General features: G+C 35.6%; 1 protein-coding gene across 32 annotated transcripts in view; it reads right to left on the bottom strand.

The window, feature by feature from the left end:
• NRXN1 (neurexin 1) overlaps positions 1–26,250 on the bottom strand; it is a 1,116,221-nt gene that overhangs the window by 164,093 nt on the left and 925,878 nt on the right. For all 32 annotated transcript variants that reach the window (XM_054678383.2, XM_054678382.2, XM_054678385.2 and 29 more), the window contains one exon: positions 7,843–8,014. In XM_054678383.2, coding sequence (XP_054534358.1) covers positions 7,843–8,014 — 172 coding nt within the window. The remainder of the gene's footprint in view (positions 1–7,842; positions 8,015–26,250) is intronic.

The following is a 26,250-nucleotide window of genomic DNA, read 5'->3' as shown; positions in this document are numbered from 1 at the left end:
ATAGTTCTTAAAGGCAGTGTGGACCCAAAGAGTGAGCAGCAGCAAGATTTATTGCAAACAGCAAAAGAACAAGGCTTCCACAACATGCAAGAGGACCCCAGCAGGTGGCCAGGGCTGGCTCGGGCAGCCTGCTTTTATTCTCTTATCTGGCCCCACCCACATCCTGCTGATCGGTCCATTTTACAGAGAGCCGATTGGTCTGTTTTTCAGAGAGCTGACTGGTCCGTTTTGAGAGGGTGCTGATTGGTGCGTTTACAATCCCTGAGCTAGACACAAACCTTCTCCACCTCCCCACTAGATAAGCTAGATACAGAGTGCTGATTGGTGTATTTACAAACCCTGAGCTAGATACAGAGTGCTGATTGGTGTATTCACAATCCCTTAGCTAGACATAAAGGTTCTCCAAGTCCCCACCAGATCAGCTAGACACAGAGCGCAGATTGGTGCATTTACAAACCTTGAGCTAGATAGACTGCCGATTGGTGTATTCACAATCTCTTAGCTAGACATAAAGATTCTCCAAGTCCCCACCAGATTAGTTAGATACAGAGTGCAGATTGGTGCATCCACAAACCCTGAGCTAGACACAAGGTGCTGATTGCTGTGTTTACAATCCCTTAGCTAGACATAAAGGTTCTCCAAGTCCCCACCAAACTCAGGAGCCCAGCTGGCTTCACCCAGTGTATCCCACACGGGGCGGCAGATGGAGCTGCCTGCCAGTCCGGCGCCATGCGCACCAGCACTCCTCAGCCCTCGCGCGGTGGATGAGACTGGGTGCCGCGGAGCAGGGGGCCGCACAGGAGCCCGTGGCAGGGGGACACTGGGGAGGCGAGGCTCAGGCATGGCGGACTGCAGGTCCCGAGCCCTGCCCCGCAGGGAGGCAGCTAAGGCCCAGTGAGAAATCGAGCGCAGTGCCGGTGGGCCGGCACTGATGGGGGACCCTGCGCACTCTCTGCATCTGCTGGCCCTGGTGCTAAGCCCATCACTGCCGGGGCCCACAGGGCCGGCCGGCCGCTCCAAGTGCAGGGCCCGCCAAGCCCACGCTCACCCGGAACTCTAGCTGGCCTGCAAGCGCCGCATGCAGCCCCGGTTCCCGCCCGTGCCTCTCCCTCCACACCCCCCGCAGGCTGAGGGACCCGGCTCTGGCCTTGGCCATCCCAGGAAGGGGCTCCCACAGTGCAGTGGCGGGCTGAAGGGCTCCTCAAGCGTGGCTGAATGGGCGCCGAGGCCGAGGAGGCACCGAGAGCGAGGGAGGGCTGCTAGCACGCTGTCACCTTTCAGTTGCCTTACAGTAACTGTAAAAATTCTGATATTTAAAAAATCCAAGTCATTGATAAAGTAAGAACAAGTGAGAAGTCTGATAATATATCATTTCTTTCCATCTCCTTGGACACAATTTCTCAGAAGCTAAGCTTAGAATTTTAGGAAGATACATTCAATATACTACTTAATAAAAAAGTTCATTATGTTTCATCATTTGGAATAACCTCAAATTCCCAGCAAAATTGAACACTATGAAAAAAGATAATTAAACAGGAAAAGTCAGAGTTTTAGACACTTGTTTAATCTAACACAACTACTGTATTTGTGGCTTCAGATTTCTCAGAGTAAGATTTATTACAGAAAGTTAGTGTTAGTAAACATTTAACGATTTCCAATGGAAACCAAACATTTATATATTGAAATAAATATTCATCTATGCATGTAAGTATATTTTGGCTAAAAACCACCAGAAAAAAAATGCTTTGACCTAGAAGTTTAATGAGGAATGTAGATTTATTCAAAAACTATTTATTAAGCACCTTCTGTGTGTCACACCCTGATTATTACGTCTTTTGTTAGACTCTATTCAAAATTGGTTATTTAAACAATAATTCAGATATTCCATATGGTTTATCAGTTTCCACAAGACTTATATTTTCACTATTTTACTTTTAGAGGAAGGAAAAAAATTAGTCAAACATTTCCCATATCTATACATTTAATGAGAACATGGGCAAGTTTTCTTTTAACACACTTTTTCTCCCAAATGATTCTTACGTATTCTAATGTTCTAATGGTCCATAATGATTTACTTAATTTGCTAATAAAGTTTCTCTAGTAATGTTAGAAAATAATTAGTGCTTACTAATGAGTATTATTGATTCAAAACTTTAGTGAAAACAAAATATGGTTATTATAAGATAAATTATAATTTATCGTATAAATTATAAATAACTATGGTTATTATAAGAAAAATTTTTTTTATGTGTTACTATGTTTAAATACCCATAAGATAGTCTTGTGTGTATATGTGTTTGTGTGGGTCAGCAGAAATAGCAGACTGTGATATCGACTGATACAGTTAGGATCAATCATGTAAGTAATAACATTTAGTTATGAAGAATAGGCTATGCTATGTTTAAAAATGCATCTAATGATCTTTGTATATTTTACTTTATGTTTCCCAGACTTTATAAAGGAAGGTGCATAGCTTGTAGACAGCAGTCCCCAAGTGTAGTTTTTACTCTGCCACTAACGAGCATTGTGATCTTGAGCAAACCAGTTGGTCTCTTCAAGGTTCCATTTTGTTGTTTGATAAATGAAGGACGTGGAATAGAAGAACGTTGAAGTTCCTTCCCTCCTTCAAATGTAATGATCATGTAAGGTAGATTTCTTTAATTACATGATACTTTGAAAAATTAAATTAAACAAATATTAAAAAATCATTAAATTAACCAACACTTCAGTACCAACCTTGCAATCTCTAAATAATAGAGTGACTTAAATAAATAATAAATTACTGATGACTTGAATTAAAAATAAACTAATCTTAGATTAAGCTACACTAAAGGTTTGGAATTTAGGGTAATAATATGACTTCCTGAGCCCTGAAATATTTTACCAGATTTCATGGATGAAAACAGAGTTAAGGTTTAGATCTAATACTCATAAGCTCTTCCAGACAAATTGCATGATCACGAGAAAAGATTTACACCATCTCTATGGAGTCTTAGAGCATTTCTCTCTTTCTCTCAGATCCTCTTATCCCTAAAGGATCTCTTTATCTTACCACTCCAGACCACCATTTTCTATTTTCCTTAAACTTAACAGCAATCAAACTCGGCATTTTGAAAGTTAATACATTTTATCTGACATGTTCAGGTTTTCTGGATCCTCCTTATCTCCCAATCAGACTAATCTGTTGGCAAACAGGAATAATAATGTCTTTGACTTCTTTGTTCCTTCCTACAACTGGTTTCCATTTCATTGGTACCTGATGCTGTCTGGTGACACACAGCAGCATTAGAACATTGAATAATTGCTGGTTAAAAGAGAGAGAGGGGGAGAGGCAGAGAAGAATGAGAGAGAGAGAGAGAGAGAGAGAGAGAGCGAGCCAAAAATGCGGGCATGTCTCTCCTTCTATTAAGTTGTTCATTAGGTTTTACAGTATATTTTGCATTCATCTTGTTTATTTTCTCACATTCTACTTTAGTACTTTATCTTTTGATACCTGGATTGGTTAGTAGTTTCCTAAATAGTTTGTCTGTCTCTATCATTTCCTGCTAATCCTTCCTAAATGAATGCATGCTTGAAAAGACCTAAATCTAATTTGCTATTGATTTCACAGTCTTACTACACCACTCACTTCAAAATGGTCTCTTCTTCCTTGGAATGGGTTTTCCTTTTATATCTTATTCAGAAATTAGCCAAATATGATATGATAACTCTAGCACTTTCTCACATTTTATATTTCTAATCTTGAACTTTTTTTGCCTATCTCTGTAACCAGACTGTAAATTTAGTATGTTACTTTTATGTAGTATATATCCTTTAAATATTTGTTGATTTAATATGTTAACTTGAGTATAAAACGAACATTTGACCTTGTGTAGAGTGTAAAAGAAATCTTTTGACACACTGTGATAGGAAAACAAATTCAAAAGTTTATTATCAAAGATAACTGTGATTTATCTGAAGCAATCTTTAGTCGGGGTAAGCAAGATGATGTTAGGCTTTGTGAATGAATGTTATGAGAAAGAAAGTCTATTTTTGTGGAGAGAGAAAATTTTCCCGCATAACTGTAATTAGGGACAAATCAGAGATTAATGATGAATTATATTCTAGAGCTTTAACTGATAAGCACCAAGAAATGGCTTTCTCAACTTTAAATGGTTTGTAAAATATTATCTCTGTACTTTGCTCTCTATATAGAAAATAATGGATACTAGGTCTTCTATTCAGAAAATTCATTATTTATTCTAAAATGTAAACTGTTGAGTTACAGGAAGATTTCATATACTCAAAAAGAGCATAAAATCTACCTCTACTAATTAGTTTCTCTATGAAAGCCTTCCAGGCAATTACAGGGCAGTACCATTGGTCAATGCTTTGGTTGTCTTTCATTAAAGGTATAGTGTTGCTACCAGATGAATTGCTTCATATAAAAGCACTTACCACAAAGACCTATAATGGAGGTTAAGTGCTATACTAATTACTAATTTCAATCCTTATTACCTATATTTTGCAGTACAGGCACTTTAAAGGAACCAAATATAGTCTGCTGGTTCCCGCTTCTCTGATTATAAGATTTGGTGGTAAAAGCTCTAATTTAGCTGTTCTTCTAATAAAAATAACCCCAAAAATTAATAAAAAGAGCCATACCACAAACTGACATAAAATACATATACTAGACTTTGCTACTGAACTCGTATTTACAATCACCGTGTCACAAAAGCTTTAATCGAGGTGACACACTCTTCAAAATTTGTATTCAGCCATTATGGCACCGTTGCAGATGAAGCTCCAAGAGAAAAAGGTATTTGAAATTTTCATGGCTTATTTCCTACCTCAGCATCACACTGAAATGAACACAGAGCAGATGATTAATAAAACATCTGATGACAATGGTGACTCCCCTGAGTTCTTTATATATTGATCATTAACCTTTTATATGTATATATTCAAATTCTTCATATGTGCTTTATTTTCTTGAGGGCCGACTCTGTGTTTTACCTTGCGTATATCCTTCAGAATAATTGCAACTTTGCCCACTCTTGGTTTATTTATATTTTCTAAAATACATCTTGGTAAAAGGGCATTTAAAATCTCTGATTAAATGTTGAAAGTTGTATCTGAAATAACTATATGTAAAGATTTGCTTCTTATTACGATACTGCTCATTTCTATTTTTAAACATCTTTTACATTGTGTTTCTTATTCTGAACAATTATTTAATTGGCAAATAAGGTACTATATGTGTTAAACAAATATTAATCTAGAAAAATATGTACAAATTTTTTTTCAAATAATTAATAAGTACTGCCTCAATCTCAGCTACCAGATTCAAATTGGACATTAGTCTGCTATAAGAACACAGGAACCATATCTTTTTTGAACTATATTCAGTACATGGCATCTGGTATGTGCACAGTCAAATAAAATATAGTAAAATTGGGGCATATAGACATTTTTGAAAACATAAAATATTTACTAAATTGCAATGATGTTTGGCTAATATATCCTATATTTATTTTCTATCATCTATGCTTGGGTAAAGCATCCTGTATTTCTCTTTTACAGATACATTATGCATATTAATAAAGTCCAAGTATAGATATTTTAACTTAGCTTAACCCAGAATTTCCCAAACTAATGGGACTTTCCCTTTCTCACCATAAGTAGTAATAAGCTCTAGGTAAAGATACCAGTTTGAAAATTGCTGATTAAGTGTTAAAAGTTACTAAATAAAGAAATTTTAAAGAATTAACTATGAACACAAAACCATGCCTCAAGAGGCAAATGCCACACTGCAATAGTAACAGGATTTATCATTTTGCACGTTCAGGTCCACTGTTCACAGCTGACAACATCCCATGAGCAAAGCCTAGACCTTACCCTACTATATATTTTCATGGCATCCAGTGTGATGACTTTCTCTCAGCAAATAGGCAGTGATTAATCCATATTTTAGGGAAATTACCAATACACCTTTCTGTAATTTTATTAAGGTTTTAGCTATTACTTTTAAAAGCACATTTTTTAGGCTGGGCATGATGGCTCATGCCTGTAATCCCAGCACTTTGGGAGGCCGAGGCAGGAAGATCACTTAAGGTCAGGTGTTCAAGACCAGCCTGAGCAACACAGCGAGACCCCCATCTCTACAAAAAAATTTTAAAAATTAGCCAGGCATGGTGGTGTGCACCTGTAGTCCTAGCTACTAGAGAGGCCGAGGAAGGAGGATCCTGTGAGCCCAAGGAGTTTGAGGTTACAGTGAGCTATGACTTTGCCACTACATCCAGTCTGGGCAAAAGAGTGAGATCTTGCTTCAAAAAAAAAAAAAAGTTAAATTGATAAAGAATAAAAATTGAAATTGCACATTTATACTAGGATTTCAGATAATGCAATAATCTGGGATTAGCAGGGGCTATGTAACATTGCATGCATATTAAGTTACTTGGCTTTCAAATCTTCCATTACTTCACCTTACTGTATATGGTTCACATAATTGTAGTGTAAAATTGTGGTAATTCCCAAGACATCGATTCAGCAAATATTTACTGAGTGCCTACTATTTGCCAGTATTATAACAGGCACTGGACATATTAATTTCCTTGCTTCCTAACTTTGTCATAGAGCAATTTTTTTATTACATTTAATTCAGCAAATATTGGCAGAGTACTAGGCTTATGGAATAGGTTTGAACTAGGGCTTGAAGATTTAGAATTCTATAAACCAGAAAAGGTCCAGAAGGGTATTACAGACATTTCATTCCACAATTGTGAGTCAGTACTTGGGATATTTGATATCAATTGAATACATTGGTTGTCATTAAATTACTTCTTTCAAGAACCAAATAAGTCTGATAGAACAATTTAAATATATATTTTGATTATTATTTTTATTGGGTAAAATAGAAATGTATTTTTATACTTTTTCTTTATACTGTGTTATAAATTGTGTGCTTTGCAAAAAACATAGTTATATCTAAAAGGGGAAGAGAGAAATGAGACTGATGCTTTTAGTAATAGAGACGATAATGATTGCAGTAAAATATCTTTATACTTTCAATTTATATATTACTTAAAAAGCATATTTGTTTTAAAATTGAGGATATATACAACCACAAGTAACATTGTTTAAAATTTCTAATCTACCACCTTTGTTTCAATAACATAATATTGATAAAACTCATTCACAATAAACAAGATAATTTTTATTTTATCAATAACGGCTTGACATTTATTTTATAGACTTAAAATGAGTAGTGCTAGTGTCAAAGAATCCTCATGAAACTCTATGGTTATATGAAAGTGAAAACAAACTTCTTTTATGTACATGTTCTTATAACTGCTGATTTATGCTACTATTGTTTTCTCACTAGTTCTCTACTTATCTCATGGGATCCCTACACTTTAATGTGTTTCAGCTGTGCACTACCATCTGCGGAAGCGTTAGGTCTTATTTTCTCTCAGAAAAAAAAAGTGTTATAATATTCTTTCCCTTAGTTTAAAATTTTAACTTTGTTACTTTTGACAAAGCCTTTCCTTTGTTTAAATGCAAGGATCCAGTAAAAAGAGCTTTGATATGTTGTGCTTTTTATGTGTGCATTTTTCTGATTTCACTGATGTCCTGAATTTTGAAAACGATAATGTACACCTTCACGTTCTCCTATAAAATGGCATTTGTACACTGTAGCAAGAACAGTTTAGGACAGCATTACATTCACATGACTCTAAAGTCCAATAAATAGTTGATGGTTTCTCAGAAAACCACAATTTGGTGAAACGGACGCAAAACAGTGCTTTTTCTTCCAGTTTGTTTTTCATAAAATCTTCCCCCGAAACATATTCACTTGCTTACCTGCAGGGTAGCGCTCGATCACTGGCCAGCTGTCCACCTGCAACGTGGCATTGCCACCACTCCTCGTGAAACGAACTACATGGTATTTCCCATCATTAATGATTGCATTGGACTCTTCAATGGCGATGTCATCTGTCCCAACATTAAACTTAACTCCAATTTTTCCCTGGTGCTGTAAGAGAGGAGGGGAAAAAAGAGTTGAATTAAGTTGACTAGTCACCATTTAATAAAGATTACATACAAGGTATTGTTTTAAAATGTGCTTTGGACAACAGCTGCTTTCCTCCAATTTTACTTCTGAAAAACTACATGTAGTAGAAGCAAGATTCTTGACATCTGGACAAATTTAAGACATCTCTTTCATGGATAATTGATATTCCAAAAGGCACACTTTCAAGGGAATTGAGCTGCCTTCTTCCCAGAGGTTGTCACAGAGAAGGTGCACAGCTGCCTGCACAAAGGACATCCTTTCGTGTACTTTAACACAACCCCTTTAATCCACTCTCCCCATTTCACAAGAAAAACGGGGCTCCAAATTCTTACTTTTAATAACTGGTGAAATCAGAGCAATGATGTCTGTTTAGAGCCCATTGACAAATACTCACAATAGGGGAAATCATTCTAAAGGGTATGGGGCATTTAATGAGTGCAGTCCCTTAGTCAGTATTCACAAAACCATCAAATACTAACAGCTTGAAAGTTATTCAATGTTTTTATTTTATTGATGATGAAACATCAACATTTTATTGATGATAACACAGGAAGGTACAAGACTTGTTCAAGGACACATAACTTAATAGAGACGTACGAAAACTAAAATTCAGTTCCCTTATTCTTAGATTATATCTAAGCTAAGTTGAAGCAAAGATACCGTTATACAAAATGAACACCCTCTTCACTTCTTCATATGCAAAGCCTCATTATGAATCATTCTAACTATAAAGTTGTTGCTGTTAACTTTAGAATTTCATAATATAAGGTGGCAAAGAGAAACATGTGCTATGTCCTCTGCCTCTGGGAAGCATTCTCTAACAGGACTGTCAACTCTACCATGAATTCTGTTGATTTCCAAAGCATGTGGATTTGTCCTTAATCAGTTGCACAGAATACCTGTGCTGTAGGCCCTTGTCAGAACACATAACCTCAAACTGTCTGTGGTTCACCCTTCATCAAATCTCAGTTGAGAGAAATGACACGGAGGAAGAAGGGTTTAAAGTACACACAGTCCATCCTTTCCTGTAGAAGTTTTAAATCAGAATGTTAGAAACCTGAAGATTTGGGCCACATTCTCTTCGCTCTTTGTGGGGTTCTCATCATTATTTGAACTAGGCAGCAGGAGTATGGAATCAGCTTACACTAAGAATCCTTATGGAAAATCTTTTTCAAAATTGTATTAATCAAAGGAAAATATTTGAGGATGTTATTTTTCAGTATTGCTCGTTATCTCCTTCATGTAGAGATCCTAAAGGTTTCTGTTGGTTTTCTTCCCCCTGGGTTCTTATTGTACATAAAGATCTCTTTCTTATAAGTTTGCATGCTTACAATTTTTTTTGGTTTGATTAGCTTTAGGCTTGACGGATGGTTTAACTTTTTTAAAAAATCACATTTTAACACTGTATACATGTTTGTTAAATAAAGATAACTTATTATGTCTCTTAAATGAGATTCTTTAAAATTTTCCTGTAGAGTTATATCACATGTGTTAAAAATGTATGTACTAAATTAATTACTGAAAATGAGCAAAAAGTAATTCTGTTAAGAAAATAATGCATGCTTACAAAAAGGTCTGAGCTAAAAAAAATCTTTTAAAAAAATCTCCATAGGTCTTTGAATAACGTTTGAATTTTCATTGGACTTTTGCTGTTTGTTTATTAGCTGAATCAGTCTACACAATACTAAAATGCCTTACAATGACATGTATTTAAAAGTAAGGGTCATGAGAAATATGGTGGAAAATAATAAGTCCAGGGGAAAATATATACTAAAGTCTCTGCAGCTATTAAAATTACCCAGCCAGAAGTGATGGCACACATGTATAATCCCAGCAGTTTGGGAGGCCAAGGTGAAGAGGATTTTTCAAGCCCAGGAGTTGGAGACCAGCCTGGGAAACATAGCAAGATCTCGTCTTTACTATTAAAAAAAGAAAAAAACAACAACAAAAAAAGAAAATCTGGGCATGGTGGCACACACCTGTATTCCCAACTACTCAGGAGGCTGAGGTGGGAAGATCACTTGAGCCCAGGAGGTTGAGGCTGCAGTGAGCCATGATTGTGCACTGAACTTCTGCCCGGTTGACAGCGTTAAGACCCTGTCTCAAAATAAATAAATATTTTAAAAATTACGCTATCTACATGGACCCTGAGTTTCCTAACAACCAAACACATACGTAGGGCTCTACGCATTTTATAAATACTAACTCTGGTATTCTTCATAACAGTTCCATGAGGGAGATGCTATTTTATCTTCATTTTACAGATGAGAAAATTAAGGTACAGGGTGATTAAGCAATTTGGCTAAGGTTGCACAGCTGGAAAGAGAAAAGCTATGGTTCAGATCCACACAGTCAGGCTCCAGAGTCTGGTCCTTAATCATTACACCAGGCTGAGTTTAGGACTGTTGTGCCATCCTATAGCTGTAGCTAGCAGATTTGGTAAATCCAGCTGTTTTTACTACCTGTTTTATCTCTCCTGCTAGAATAGCATCACTAAGGGGCCTTGTATTGTTCTTTGAAGTTAGTAGACATGTATCAATCAATGTATATTTAAAATAATTTTGGAATAAATTGTAAGCAACTGATATGTGGATATAATAGAATATTAAAATGATTCTTTTTGTTTCAGTTTCAGCTGAGATGTTAACATGATAACATAATAAGTCAAAAACACATTACTGTTTCCATCTTACAAAATGAAGTATAAAGTTACTTAAGCCAGTCTTGCAAAGGAGAACACTGAGAACTGCTTTTAGGGTCCTGAATTAATTACCTACTTCTAGTCCATCAAAATGCAGAAAAAGGCAAGAGGAGACTGACAATTAGAAGAGGATTTTTGGAGACAGTTGAGATGTGATGTGATTTCCACATACTGCAGGGTGGAAGTCTGCTTTTCCCTATCTCAAGTGCAGGAGAAAGGGACATTAGTGGAACATCTAAGAAAATTTGATATGTGTCTTCTGGGACTTGGTGGGTGGCAGTGGTCAAGGTAGTGAGCAAACTAGTATTTGACTATACCTGAGAAATCTTCAAGGGAAGAGACTGTGGCTGGCTGATGCCCAGTGGCCAAGCAAAGAGATATTGATGTACCAGGAGCCACTTGTGCATTAGGGTTTGTTAGGACAAAGGACACTTGTGGACCCTAGGTTAGAGTCTGTGTAGAATTGTATTGTATCCTGTTTAGCAGGGTTACTAAAGGGATTGGGCTGAGTGGTGAAGAAAACTCAGAAAAGAAAAGAAAAGAAAAAAAAAAAAAAAAGAACTTGGAGTTGCAGTGATAGATGACCAGAGGGTGAGGTGGGAATCCTAAATGACCATGTGAAGGAAGTGCATTTACTACCTCAATGGAATTGCAGGTAAATTCTAATAATGGGGTTAAGGTCTGTAAAGAACCAAATGCTTCCGAAAAGTGCCTCCTTAAGAACTTTAAGTATAGGCTAAGCTCAACTAGATGGCTACAATAATACTAGCCAAGTAAGGTCATTTCTGCCCTTTATGTCTTCTTTCTTCTCCTGCTTCATCCCTGGAGGAATAAGAGAGGCAGAGGAATAGTGAAAGCCATGGAAACAATCGTGTTCCTCCCAGTGCAAGTGGGGGCTCCATTGTGGCTGAAGCAGGGATAATGAAGAGGCTTTAACTGACTTCTGCTATTACAGAGGAGTAAGCTGATTTTACTTTTTATGTCTAAAAGTGAACGGATGACCTTTTTACTATCCAACAGGGAGCAAAGCACTGTTGAGACTCCCTGTGGACTTCCCTGGTGGTTAGAAAGAAATATTTTTACAGAACAAGTTTAATTCTTGTTACATCTTGGGAAGTACTTTCAACACAACAAGTACAGGAAGATATCTGTTACTCTAGGGTTGCCCATTGTTTTAGGGTCTCGTCTATTATAGACCTGGTTCTTATCCAGGATACATTGGAAAACATTCTTGAAGTTTCCTACTTATTATGAAACTTATTATGGAAGTAGGCCATAAGAGCCTATTTTCATCAGAGTATTAATTATTAAGAAGGTCTAGATTCAGTGAATAGAAGCATTGCAATGTTAAAGTTGAAAAATGCACTAAACTGTGAAATAAGTCCCTTTAACTTAACCTTAAAACTTTCTGCAATATGAAATGCAAAATGCTCATTTTCTAGGTGCAGAAATCTCCAGATTTCATAGGATTTGTTTTTTTTGCAACACAATAAAATAAACAATTTAGAAACAATGAGCATCCGTGATGCTTGGAGAACATCCGACTTTTTTTAAAATTATATATATATATATATATTTTTTATTATACTTTAATTTCTAGGGTACATGTGCACAACGTGCAGGTTTGTTACATATGTATACATGTGCCATGTTGGTGTGCTGCACCCATTAACTCGTCATTGACATTAGGTGTATCTCCTAACGCTATCCCTCCCCCCTCCCCCAACCCCACAACAGGCCCCGGTGTGTGATGTTCCCCTTCCTGTGTCCAAGTGTTCTTATATCATTTGACTTTTAAATGACGCCCATCTCTTCTTGGAGATGTTCAGTTGTTGCCTCAACTTCAAATGTCTTTGACATCTCATGGATTTAAACTCTAGAGTTAGCTAGAATGGAACTGAAGGCTATCAAAATAAGGGTTCAAACAACAGGCCCGACCCTAATTCAGACATTATCTACTTCACCCCAAGTTGCATCAGGCTTTGAAAAACAGTTTAATTATAAATGATCGCCAAAGAGTTTTCCCTGAAAACAATAAATTTAAAATACACATAAAGCACAAAATACTAATATCAAGCATATTTATAAGACCGGTATTTACTATTTCATTCAGAAACTATAGATATTCTTACAACACAACCATCTCATGTTTATAGGATAGCAAGTCATTTAAATTATATAAGCAATAAAACGTGCTAAACTTTCTTGCCAATGCATAATTACAATTTAAAAGAATTCATTTCAAACTCTTATTCTCTGGGATTAAATATGATTGTCTTGGCAAATTCTCATGAATATTGCATTAGCAAAACCAGAAGTCATTTCACTGGACATGTACTGATCTCCCTGTACTGTATATTCCTTGAAATAGATAACTGGCTCAAATCATAATTTCAAAAATCTCTTATAAGAATATCAGTAACGAGGCATTTATAATTTAATGAAGACTTTCCATGGATTCATTAAATAAACAGTGACAATGGTAATTATTGATTTTTTTACAAAAGCTCATTTCTGAATAAAGATTATATTATTAAACCAAGTTAAAGGGAAACATCATGAAATATGACACTGGGAAGGTCCCTGAAATTTCTAGCAAGTGGCACCATAGTTTAATGCACTGTCTAATTCCATATGAAATAACATATGCACTTGAAAGTTTTATGTTTTAACTAAGATTAAGATTTAATGGTGTAATCAATATCTTGGGTATACTTCAAGCAAGATGTCTGCATGTTACAGATGCATATATAATATGTGCCTATGAAATTGGTAAAGCAGAATACACATAAGTAAAGATTTCGGTCTACATGTGGCATACAGACATGTTACATAAGATTTTAGCGCACTGTTTCCCCTCACCCCATTCTTGGATTGTTATATAGAAATGTTTGGCTCAACTATGCTCAGGAACAGAGACCAGTAACAAATAAAAATGTCTCTCGCTGTGTCTGTTTACTATACTCCTACAGAGGAGGACCAAACATTGTGAGCAAGTGTGCAACTCAGGAGGGCATGTAGATTAGCAGGGAGCCCTGTTTACGTTCTGTAAACTTCTGTCATGCACCATAGTACAGTGCAGTACTCCAGGGCCCCACTTTGGACAGAATTCAACAATGTCTTTACATGCTCTCTCTATGCTTGTACTCATTTCAGAATACAGAAAGACTCCCATAGTCCAAATCTACATTGTTGATTGAAACCAGAGTTGGGTGAATGGAATGTTTACTTCTCCAGAGACTAATCCTCACCAGGGAGCAAAGGTTTTAAGGCATGAAGGGGAGTCTGGAGCCTATAGTCACAGTTGTTGGACTATGCAACACTGCATACAGTATCAGAGAGCCATCTGTTATCTCACCTAAAAACAAACACACTCAGATAATTGCTAATTTAGCCCAAATACTTTTTTTTTTTTTTTGAGATGGAGTTTCACTCTTATTGCCCAGGCTGGAGTGCAATGGCACGATCTCAGCTCTCTGCAACCTTTGCTTCCTGGGTTCAAGTGATTCTCCTGCCTCAGCCTCCGAAGTAGCTGGGATTATAGGTGCATGCCACCATGCCCAGCTAATAATGTATTTTTGGTAGAGGCAGAGTTTCTCCATGTTGGTCAGGCTGGTCTCGAAATCCTGACCTCAGGTGATCTGCCCACCTTGGCCTCTCAAAGTGCTGGGATTACAGGTGTGAGCCACTGCCCCCAGCCACCCAAATACATTTCTAAGTGAATTACTTAGAGGCCCTCTTGGCTGGTAGAGACTCTGTTTACCAATTTAGATGGCCTATAATGGTAAGAAGTGGTTTTAATCTTGTTGTTTTAACCTGGCACTGAGATATACATGCCATCCTCTAACCCCCAAAAAGCAACACCACCACATCAAAAACAAGAAGTTCCTGCTGTCCTGTCTCCTATTTTCTCCATTAAATAGCGTCTGTTTAAAATTCATTCAGGTAACTAATAAAAAGTATGTAATATGCACCCAGCATTTTGCTACTACTGGGAGGAGAATAAAAACAGGTAAAGTCTGTTTTCTGCTCCTGGGAAAACTTTCAATCAAATTGGGAAGGTAAATCGTGCATGCAAATACTCATACCCACAAAAGAGTTGAGGGAGTGGCGGGGAAAAGCACAGGTGCATTGGGGGAAGCATCTGAAGGATCTCAGGAAGCCTCAAACTGCCATGGGAGCAAACCAGCATTTGGACAGCTCTAACACTACCAGCAGATTCTAATGCAACACCCAGGGACATAGAAGTTACGTTCTCTCTACCTTCTATCTCTCCTTTCAGGCCCCACATACCAGACTACTCACTATGTGCCAGGTATTGAGCTCTATAAAATGTATCTCATCTAAAACTCCCAGCAGACCTGAAAGGTAAGTGCCATTGTCTCTATCTTCTTGGAAACTTTAATCTTGCTGAAATCACACAGCCAATAATTATGGGTACTGAAATATGACCAATTTGGTGGGGCATTCTAAAACTGAATAATGTCAGTTGTGTCAGCGTTCCAGGAAAATGTCTTGAAACTAAGGCACCCTTAGAGGATGAGTCAAGAGGGGGGTTACTACAGGGTGCATGGTTTTGTTTTTGGTTTTACTTTTTTTTTTTTTTTTTTTTTGGCTAGTTACATTTTGTAGCACTACACAATAAGGAATCAGAAGTGGGCAAGATATGTGGGCAACACCACCTCAGAAACATCTCATTTAGGAGTAATACATTTTTTAAAAACAGCCTTTTCATTTCCCCATCAAATCTTCATTAAGGATAGTGTATCTTTTCTAATATGTCTCCATCCTACAGGATGCTGTAGCTCCTTCAATGAGACTATATTCTGGCAGCGATATTAACTTCCTGGAGGCTTAAATTCATCTCTTGGTCCTAAGAATGTCTAATAAAATTTTCTAAGCCTGTGCCAGTCCTCCTCCACACACTGCCTTAGGTGTTAGTTTTTATATGCCCATTTCAACCCCTCAAACCTATTAAAAACAACTTTAGAGTAGGAAAAAAGCCTGGTGTATTCCTCATTGTATCCTTCACCACACTTCCCAGAATACCTTTACTTTTGCAAATTTCCAATATTCTTTCACATCGATTTTCTTTTTTTTACATTGAGATATAATTCACATATCATAACATTTGCCCTTCTAAAGTATATGGTTGAGTGGTTTTAGTATATTCACAAGGTTGTGCAACCATCACCATTATTTAATTTCAGCACATTTGCATCATGCTCCGATTTTCTTTTGATGAGATAATGCATACAAAATTCTTAGCACATTTAATGGCTACACAGTTCCTGTTAGCTATTAGCATTATTATTATTATTGCTACAATTATTGTTGTTATTCATCCCTTTGAAAAACAATGTTTAGCTTCACCGTAGTTTGAGGGAAGTTAATTAAAATATTGCTTGAATTATATAGACATTTCGGTTTTGCTAGAGGATACATTTTTAATGTTTACAACTTGTGAAGCAGGGTATCTATTTTGTAAATGGGAAAGCTAAAGCTCAGAAAGGCTGAGACTTGGCCAAAGTCAGAGCATCTATCTATGACTTGGATCAAGAGAGGATATTCTAAAATCTAGCTGTGCTCAACTGTAAGATAAATGGTTCTCCCGTTGATTATGCTGAGGCAGAGCATGCTTGATTAGACAACATCCATGTCCCCTTCCGTCTCAATATTATGGTTCTAGGGAAATCCTAAATGTAAGGCAAAGCAGTTCTCACGGAAAAAATTTAGATATTACTAGTTGAGTTTTTTGAAACACATTGAAGGTGCCTAAGTTTGAATTTGAGTCTCTCTTAGATTTCCTTCAAAATTTAAAAAAAATAGAAAAACTGTAAGATTTTATTATGTTTTTAAATCAGAGATTCTCCAATTTAGGAGGAGAAAGAGGACTTTGCATTAGGTTGAAGTATCAGTAATCTGTGACGCCTTTTGTGAACCATGTATGTTTCTTCCCAAGAAAGTATAATCTCTGATGGAAGCGCTTGCCATTATTGGGAAGAGCACCTGCCTTGTCAGGTATGTAGGATTTAGTGGTCGTAAAGTGAGAAAAAGGATGGACAGATCTTGAGCTCCAGTGATAACATCAAAACACTTCAGTGCTTCTATTTCCTCATTGTCTCTCCTTAGATGAAATTAAATAAAAAATCAAAACAATGTCAAGATGAATTTAGTCCACTAAGTGACTGGCTACTGGATCTTTGAATGGGGTAAAAATCTTGATATCGGTATTTTAAGATATTCTCAATTTTGTTTCACTAATAAAGCCAATACTGGATTATTCTTTACACAGTATTTGAGAAGACATTCTCAAACCATTATGAAGTTCTCCAGTGTGGCCATGGGTACAGACATATCATCAAGCCTTTTCGTGATACTTCCCCCTTCCAAATAGCATACGTTTGCATGATATCACGATAGCTGTAGAATAAAATAAAGCTACCTTAGCCTCTTGTGAATCAGAGTCATCTCATTGAGATAATTAATTCTGTATCTCCATCCACTGAGATAACAACTACTATGAAGTTGAAATAGTTGCCTTTAAATGTGTCCTTATGTGTAAAGAATGTCTTTTATTATTTTTCTCCCTGAATAATCAATGAGCAGAAATCAAATAGAACAAGAAATAGGCATTGACTTGGTGGCCTGTGTAACCTTCGTAATTTTTCACAGGTAATACTTTCCATTTGGATAGTTAGCCTAGTGGTCTGGCATCATAACAAATACTTTAGGTTGCTGTATGAAAATCTCAGCATCACACTGAATTAAGTTAAGCCTTTTCCAAAGTGTAATGAGCTGATCAGATGTGTATTACTTGTTTTTGTTCATTTTTTTATATTTAAAAATTATTGTTGCTTTAAAGACCCTTGTTGGAATGTTAAATTACTTTTTCTTGTACAGTCACATTGTACAGTAATTCAGGAAACTATGGGCAATAAACATTGTGTTTCAGGTGCTGATTAAAACCACAATCTTTGTTTATTCTGCATCTGCCTGAATCCTTGTCTTTGGGCCATTGCACTCTTTGATATTACCTCCACCAGGAACTGAACAGGAAAGGGGCATTCTATCAATTCTGCTAATTGTTGACATTTTTTATGTAAACAGGTTTTCCTATAAAAGAGCTTTGGGATTATTTGTGGATTTGATTTACTTGTTATATCCCAGGATCATCATTTTCCAGGAGACCTGACTATATAATTACAATCTAACTCTAATGTTCCAAATTTCCATAGCTCAAAGCCCAACATTTTTCAGACAAATAGACAGAACATCCTTGGATTGTAATTTTAGTCCTCTGCACGGCAAATGTAACCTTAGTAACTCGGTTATAGGTAAAACAAAATGAACCTTCGTATTTTAGAAAATCCTTAAAAGACGTGAAAACATATCAAGAGATTAATGTAATTATTTTCAGTGCTTCCATTGATATAAGCCATAAGCTACATACAGTAAACTGGGAATGGAAAGATCAGTTTGGAAGGAGCACTATTTTTTTAAATTCTATTTGTGAATCATGACTTGCAACCTAAAAACAAGAGTGAGGAAATGTTTTCAAGTGTGTTTGATGGACTGGCTTCCTAATGATGCTATGTTAGTTTTCACAAGCCTCAAGAAGAGCCCTACCTTGAAATGCATCCCAAGAGAAAAGCTGACAGTGCTAACTTTTTTCTTTTCGTTTTCTCTTTCTTATTGACTTCTAGTCCAGGACTAGCTGTCCGACATCCTTAGGAAAAAAATGTGTGTATATGGGCATAGAAATGCATTTACCAATGAATATTTTCTAAAGAATCAGCAAAACTCTGTTATCCCTGAAGTGATAAGTAATAATTCCTACAGCCATCAAAAATAAATCTATGTTCATGTGTGTGATTGTGGCACAACAGAGGAGAATATGGAATCTCTAAGGCTGAAATTCCTAATGATTATGACTTTTTTCATCTTCACAAAACAGTAATACCTCCACAAAAATGAAGTAATGCAGAAAAATATTTATCAAGTGTCTTTTAGCTGCAGTGAATTTTGTAAAACACCATACCACTCATCCCATGACTCAAAATTGATAAAATGTGTGTTGCTGGTTATATTTATATACATTTATTTTCCTCAATTGCATGGTTTTCTGGCATAAATGACACTAAAATTTTGGAACTACCATACACATGAAGTTCAGTATTCACCAATATTTATGTACTTATTCAAAAACCACAGACTTTTTACTATACTCCTGGCACTCTGTTAAGTTCTGGATAAATACGGTTAACAAACCAGATGGTGCTGCTGTCATTATGAAGCTTAAGTCTCACATTATTCATTACACATTAAAACTTACTGTAGCATATACTGCATGCTAAGTTTCAGGAAGGCAAAGAGTAAGGATAGCATGAGAGGAACTGAATAATTAAGCAAAGTCTCCTTGAGAAGCTGAAGATGAGAAGAAATCAATAATGAACATTTAGCATTTTCCAGGCAGAGAAAACAGCATGTGCACATGGCCCAGGGAGGGATTGTACAAAGACAGATCCTTTTATGAACAAATGCAGACACAGATATAAATATGTGGACTCTTTATAGCTATTAAGATGTGCAAATTATATGTGAACATGTACAGGTATTCAAAATATTTGTATAAGATATAAAACTAGGTTACGGAATAATGCGTAACAAAAGTAAAATATATTATTTGCACAAATAGAGCAATTGAAAAATAGATGGTGAAGCACATTTAAAAAATTTTCCAATCGGAGAACAGAAAATTGTTGAATATATGTAGAACCTAACAGTATGCAACCTGACATTCATCTAATTGTTTATTCCTAAGTGTCATTCATCAATGTGCATTATGAAATGCAATATATAAAAGACTTCCTGAATCAACAGGGACTCACATCTTTTTCAAAAGTCACTTACTTCTACAATGTCAAAAAAGATTCATCATTCTATGCTCATATTTCTAAACTAATGTAACATGTTTAGTTTCTTTGTGTGGTAGAATGTCTTGTTAACTTATTTATCCAGAGAGCCCTTTTATCTCAAGATGTAGTAAAGAGTTATCTATAAAATTTCTGCCTTAAAATTTATGTTTGAAATCACTTGGCTGGTTTTTCAAGTACCCTCCTTAAATTGGTAGAAGAATGCAAAGTTTTCACCCTTGACTCTTTCACCTTCCTGTTCACTCAGAAGAGCAGATGAACAGGGTTTAATGCCTGTGTCCCAAAATGCAGTCTTCCAGGCAGTCAACCAATCACTTCAAATGAGACGAAGGATTCTTTATCCAATTCTACTTCCAGAAAAATTTTAAATAAATGAAGTTAAATGAGCATTTGCCCTGAAATTTGGCCAGGAATTGTGAAGCCAAAAACACGCGAAGTGCTCAAATTCAAGTAACTCGTGGACGTTTTGAACTTGAGATAAAAGTTCACTTGTAACTTCTCCAGAGCAGTAACCACTGGAGGCTCTTTGAGGTCATCCCTTCCCATTGTTTGCCTGGAAAAGCAAGAGAATATTTTGAAGACAGTTGTGGACGTTTAGCTCAGTAAAGACAGCCGAAGGAATAAATACCTGGAGCAATGTCAACTTAGCAGCCATTGACCAAACAAACAAACAAACAAACAAACACACTTTCTCTCTTTCTTTCTTACTGCTCCATCACACTAGCTTTTCATTTCCATAAATGTCTCATGTTCTGACCCATCTCAGGCCCATTGCTCTTCCTTCTGCCTGGTTAGCTGTTTCCTTGCCTTCCCCATCCCAAAATAATTGATACCCTATATTGTTTGGAGATAATTTTGAGAACTTAAGGATAGATTTGGGCATTGAATCTGCTGAATAAGGGATAGTGTTTGTGAAATATCATTTCGTGAAGCAAAAACTCATTAGTGGTCATCTACTGGAGTACAAAAGACATCTACTTAAAAGTCTGGGCTGACAATAGTTGAAAAGCAAGAGACATACTGGGAGGCCATTTCTCTTCTGATTAGCAGAATTATTTGGTGGACTCTGACTATTTCTGATAAATCTTTAAGTACTAAATATCATAGCAAGAAATATACTGTTGTGATCTTGCATTCCATTTATACAGTTCCCCTGCCAAACATGTCCACTGTTTTAAAATAAACATGAACAAAACCTAATAGAGAAGGTAAAAATGCACTGAGAGATTAATCAGAAACATCATTCTAAGGCCAAGTGGAAACCATATCTAACTTCTTCAGTGTTTGGTAATACCAGTGTCAGAGCTCTGAAATGAGCGTGGATATTCCAGAAGGGCAGGATTTGGCAGCAGATGCGTGATGATGATAATGATGATGATCGCCATCCTTCTTGCCAAGTGTCAGGCACTCCTTCTAAGCACTTTACAGGCAATAATACGTATGAATATATATGATTATTTTCATTTAAATGATGAGGAAGCTGAGCCTCAAAAGCTTGTCCTAAATCACATGGCTAATAAGTATCAGAGGTGTGATTTTTCAAGCAGTCCAATTCCAGATTTTGTGTGCTAAACTATACCATTGCTCCTCTGAGGAAGTCCAACTTGCTCACAAGAGGTTGCGGTTTGTTTAGCTGTGGTATTAGTAAGGCTCTTTGAAAAAGAGAGACACTAACATCCTCATTATTGTATACATCAAGTAAAATATCAAGCACTTTTCAGACCTCCACTCCTTTAATTCTCACAATAACTCATTTGCCAGCCTACCAATCTCCATGTTGAGGATGTTTAAAACTCAAAGCAAGTAGGTACTTTTCTGAAGTCACACAGCTAAAACATCAATCTAGTTACATTCAATCCAGGTCTATCTGGTTCCAAACTAAGAGCTTGCAACCACATCATGCTACTCCTTCTACAGAGTCTTCGTGATCCCTTGGAAGTAGTAGGGGCCAGATGAGAGTATCCTGGGGCTCTAGACGCTTACCATTTTAGGAGGTTTGTATACTGATAAGTTTTCCAAGATGGGGGTGGACAGATGCAGCAATTCCTCTTTCATGAGCATTAAATTAGTCCAGTTGTTTAGAACTGCTAGTAAGTGAAATATTAATCTCCATTAGGGCCAGAGCAGACTTTGTCATAATCAAGAGCCAGAAATGGAAGGACTATCTTTTAGGTTTAGTTGAGATTCTGGAGTGTCAGCCTATTTTCAGAGTCTGTAAGAGAGGAACACTCAGAGACATAGCCAGTGTCTTTCCTCTACCCAACCCCTTCCCACCTTGTTTATATCCCATTTTTCTCTAGTATGTTATTTGTTTATAGCCAACAGATTTATATAAATCATATTTAGCATTGCTTGCTATTTTGAAAGATGTGCCTCAAGCTTCCAATCAAATCCAAAAGAATACATAATCATCAAAACAAGGTTAGTCATGGAGTTTTCTACTAAATAACATTTGTGACTGAAATAGGCAAGGAAATGAGAGATTTAGTTGTAGTTTCCCAAAGGTAATAAATCTAATATTTAAAAAGAAATAGTAATAACTTACCAGCAGCTCAGGTGTTCCATGTGTCATGATCAATAACCAAGTAAATATAGATCTGAATTTTGTAGCCACTTTGGTTGTATCAAAAAAGCCACTGCATAGTACTATTACATACATAGTTTATATGGTTTAGAAGAACCATATAAACCACCATTAACTATTCCTTTTATCATAATAATAAAAATAATAGGTGGAGTTGCTGATATATAAAATATGAATTGATCCATTAGAAGTAATTTTCTATTATAATTTTTCAACTTTCTTAGTCAATTTCAGATTATGATTAGAAATGTTAATGTTAATCTTGTTTCTCTCCCATTTAACCCCTCTCTTAAAAAATATAATGACCACTTCTTAGACCCTTTTCTACTCTCCTTCCATGTATATTTCAAGTTTTCTACTCATAATTTGTAATTATTTAAATTGTTTTATTTTTATCTTAGTTATTTGAAATCAACCTCTACATTATTACCATCTTTTCTTTCTCCCCAAGCTTATAAGCATTGGTCTAGCATTTAATGATAACTTTTAATTTGGGATGATTATATCCAAGATGCTGCCCCAGAATGACAGTTTTATGAATGCTTAATGCAAGGAATCATAAAGCTTATACCAGTGCTGCCCTGAAAAATTAACCAAAGAAAACCCCAAAACTCTTTCTCCTTAATCAAAGAATATGCTTTGATGTGAACAAAAGAGAGAAGAATATTTAATATCAGCTTTGGTTGCACTGCAATTAGCAATTAACAAGTAATAACCTGTGATTAGTTCACAAACTCCAACAAATACACTTAATGACAGGTGACTAAGAGATGTGGGAAACATTTAAGTTAGGGCCAAGATGAACAAATGTGAACCTAGCACAATTTGGTTTGGTAACATTAAGCTTTTGATAAGCTTTCCTAGTCAAAATTAAATTATTCCATATTACTTTGAAGTAATTATAATACAATTTTCTACTTTAATCAGCTGTCTCAAACTTTGCGATCACAATTTATTTTATGCAAAAAAACCCCTAAAAGAAATTATGAAAGATTTTTCAAGAAAGATTTATAAACTTAATCTTTCAAAGTATCTCATAAATGTAAATGCATGCTTAGCATTTTTAATGGATTATTTACTCATCATTTAGCTTAAACATCATAATGTTTCCAATCTATGTTACAAGAGCTAAGCCAAATATTTCAATGCTTTTTGAACAAATTACTCTGTTGACATTGGCACAGACCACCAACATGCACTGATTATGGAAGATATACGGTGAATGCATACAGTATCTGAGCATTGATAGAGCATCAAGGCAAAAGCAGGCAATACTCAAGTTCTCCAAATAAATACACAAAAAAGAGAGCTTGATGACCACCTAAAATAACTTTTCAACATGGAAAGGTGAGCCTTGCAGCATTCCACATACAGAATAGCTGAGCCTTTCAAAGGTATTGTTGAATTTATCTATTTCTGAGCATATCTTACTTTTAACCCAACTTAATTCTTTGGAAGGACATGCATTACTTTTGATACATTAAAAAAAAAAAAGACCCTTTTCATGCTCTTGCTTGCTAAAACTCTACTAGAACTTTCAATGACACCATATTGCCTCTCAGACTATTCAACTGGAAATTGTATCAGGTAAACTCTCATTCATTATTGCACTACCCATCTTTTAAATTTTTAAAGAGATTATTAGGGGCTGTTTAAAATTATTACTATTCTTCCACTTCTTACTTTTTTTAGGTTTACTCTCCTATCACAATTATTGTCACATGCTACATTCCAGACTATATATATATATATATATATATATTTTTTTTTTTTTTTTTTTTTTACCCAAGTACTACAATAGAAATGTGATACGTCAATGGATTGTAAGAAAAAAAAACCTACCCAGCTATGTACCTGGTTATATTCACACATTGTTACAGAGCTGAAACGGATTAATTAGGCAGTTAATAAAACTATTACAACAATAATTGCAGAAATTACTAATGTAAAAGTATCTTGGCCTAGATAGTTTATGTCTCAGTTAATAATAATGTTGATAGTAATACTAATAAGTTCTAATTATCAATGACCATTTGCTATGTTCCCAGTTTAGTCTTTTAAATATACCTCTGAACAGTATTTGGCTCATAATGGTCACAAAACAAGTGTTTGCTAAATATTGACTAAAGTCTTATATTAACTCTGTGTGAGACAGATGCCATTATTACCTTCACTTAATAGGTAAGGAAACTGAGTCATAAAAATGTCACTTGCCCACAGTCACTCCACTAACATTTGAAGGATCAGGATTTGAATCCAGAGCTGTCTATCTCCAAAGTATGTGTTCTTAACCACTACTGTTTTATGTTGCCTTTGGAAAAATATCCAAGAACTAGATAATTACCAGTGATGAAATCTGTTTCAGATTATAGAAAAGTATAACTCCCCTCTAACTTCATAAAATTAAAACAAAATTACAATCCCTCCTAAATGTATAAAATTAGAACTTCCTTATACAAAAGCCAATTAAATGTAGCACACACACACAAATCCATTGACCAATGTATATTTTAATCATAACTCACTATAATAAAGATGGCTGCTGCATATATTGCCATTTACCATGAGTCAGTCCTTTTGTGGTGCTTATATAATAACCGATTTTAGCTTTACAACTCTGAGGTAACCATTATTAAGATCATTTTACAGAGAAAAAGAAGTAGCGCCAATTTGCACAGTCACTGTGTTAACCTAAGGACTCAAACTTGGTCCTTTTTTACTTCAAATGCTACATAAAGCCACATAAAGTGTATGTCAAAAACTCTGAGATGTTTCAAAATTGAGAAATCTATTAACATGCATCATTAGGACAAATGAGAAAAAAGCAAAATACAATATTAAGATAGATTCTATAAAGGTATTTGTTAAGTTCGCTATGCATTTTTGAGGTATTTTTAAAAATCACTTAGTAAACTAGAACAATCCATTGCATGATAAAACTATTTCTACCTCAAATCAACTGCCAACATCATGCTTAACACTAAAAGAGTTCCCAATGAAGTAAAACAGTTTTACATTGTCACCAATAGGTCTTAGCATTGGTTTAAATATGTCAATCAATGCAATATGACAGGAAATAAAAATAACAGTTTAAATTACTGATAGAGAAGAAAACAAAAACACACAACTTGCTGTAAAACGAAACCACACTGTTGGATGCAAATATAGCCATTTAAAATAAAATGAGAGAGCTAGCCTTCAGAAAACCATTCTAAAAATGAGATAAACATAAATGCATACATTCTCATAAGGAGTGGCAAAGATATTGAGCAAAATGTTTTGGAATAAAGAATTAAAATGTGAGTTTAACAAAACTATATAATTTTTTGGCAAATGTTTCTAAATATAGACTCTGTGTGATGGATATATTAAAAATTATTATGTTATTTTCTTTGTGTTAGAAAATGTCCATAATGGAAAGAATGAACAATGGCAGTCTGCGAAACAAGAGTACTGCAATTTTTGTCTCTAACTATATTTGTAATCTTGAACAAATTACATAACTCCTCTCTCTTGCTTTAGTTTCCTCATTTAGTTCATCTTTTTCTAGATCATCCTTTCTGGTTCTGTAATTCTATTTTATTTTCAGTTGCCTTCTCAATTTTCTATATTGCAATATATTTTAATTCATAATGGTTCAATTTGTGATAATCACTGCTCAGCCGCAAATTGAAAATTTAGCCAAAAAAACCCCACAGAAATGGCATTGCTATGACTTTAAAATAGCATACTCTTCCTGTCTTTTTTGAGATCTAAAATTGTTTATCAGTTTGCGGGGTTCTCTTGGGTTTATTGTACTATTAGACACTGACACGTTTTAAAGGATCCTTAAAAAAAAAAAAAAGAAACAAATGAAAAGAAAAAGAAAACAACCAAATCTGGCTTGTTCTGGGATGCTGAGATGTCTTGACAGCAATTACTGCAGTAGAGACTGGTGAATACCCTATTTTCACAGCTGATGTTTTCCTTCAAAATT

Source organism: Pan troglodytes, chromosome 12 (genome assembly GCF_028858775.2).
Source record: "Pan troglodytes isolate AG18354 chromosome 12, NHGRI_mPanTro3-v2.0_pri, whole genome shotgun sequence".
In the NCBI taxonomy this organism is placed as follows: Eukaryota; Metazoa; Chordata; class Mammalia; order Primates; family Hominidae; genus Pan; species Pan troglodytes.
Note: the sequence above shows the minus strand (reverse complement) of the source record. Positions and strands in the feature narration are given on the sequence as shown.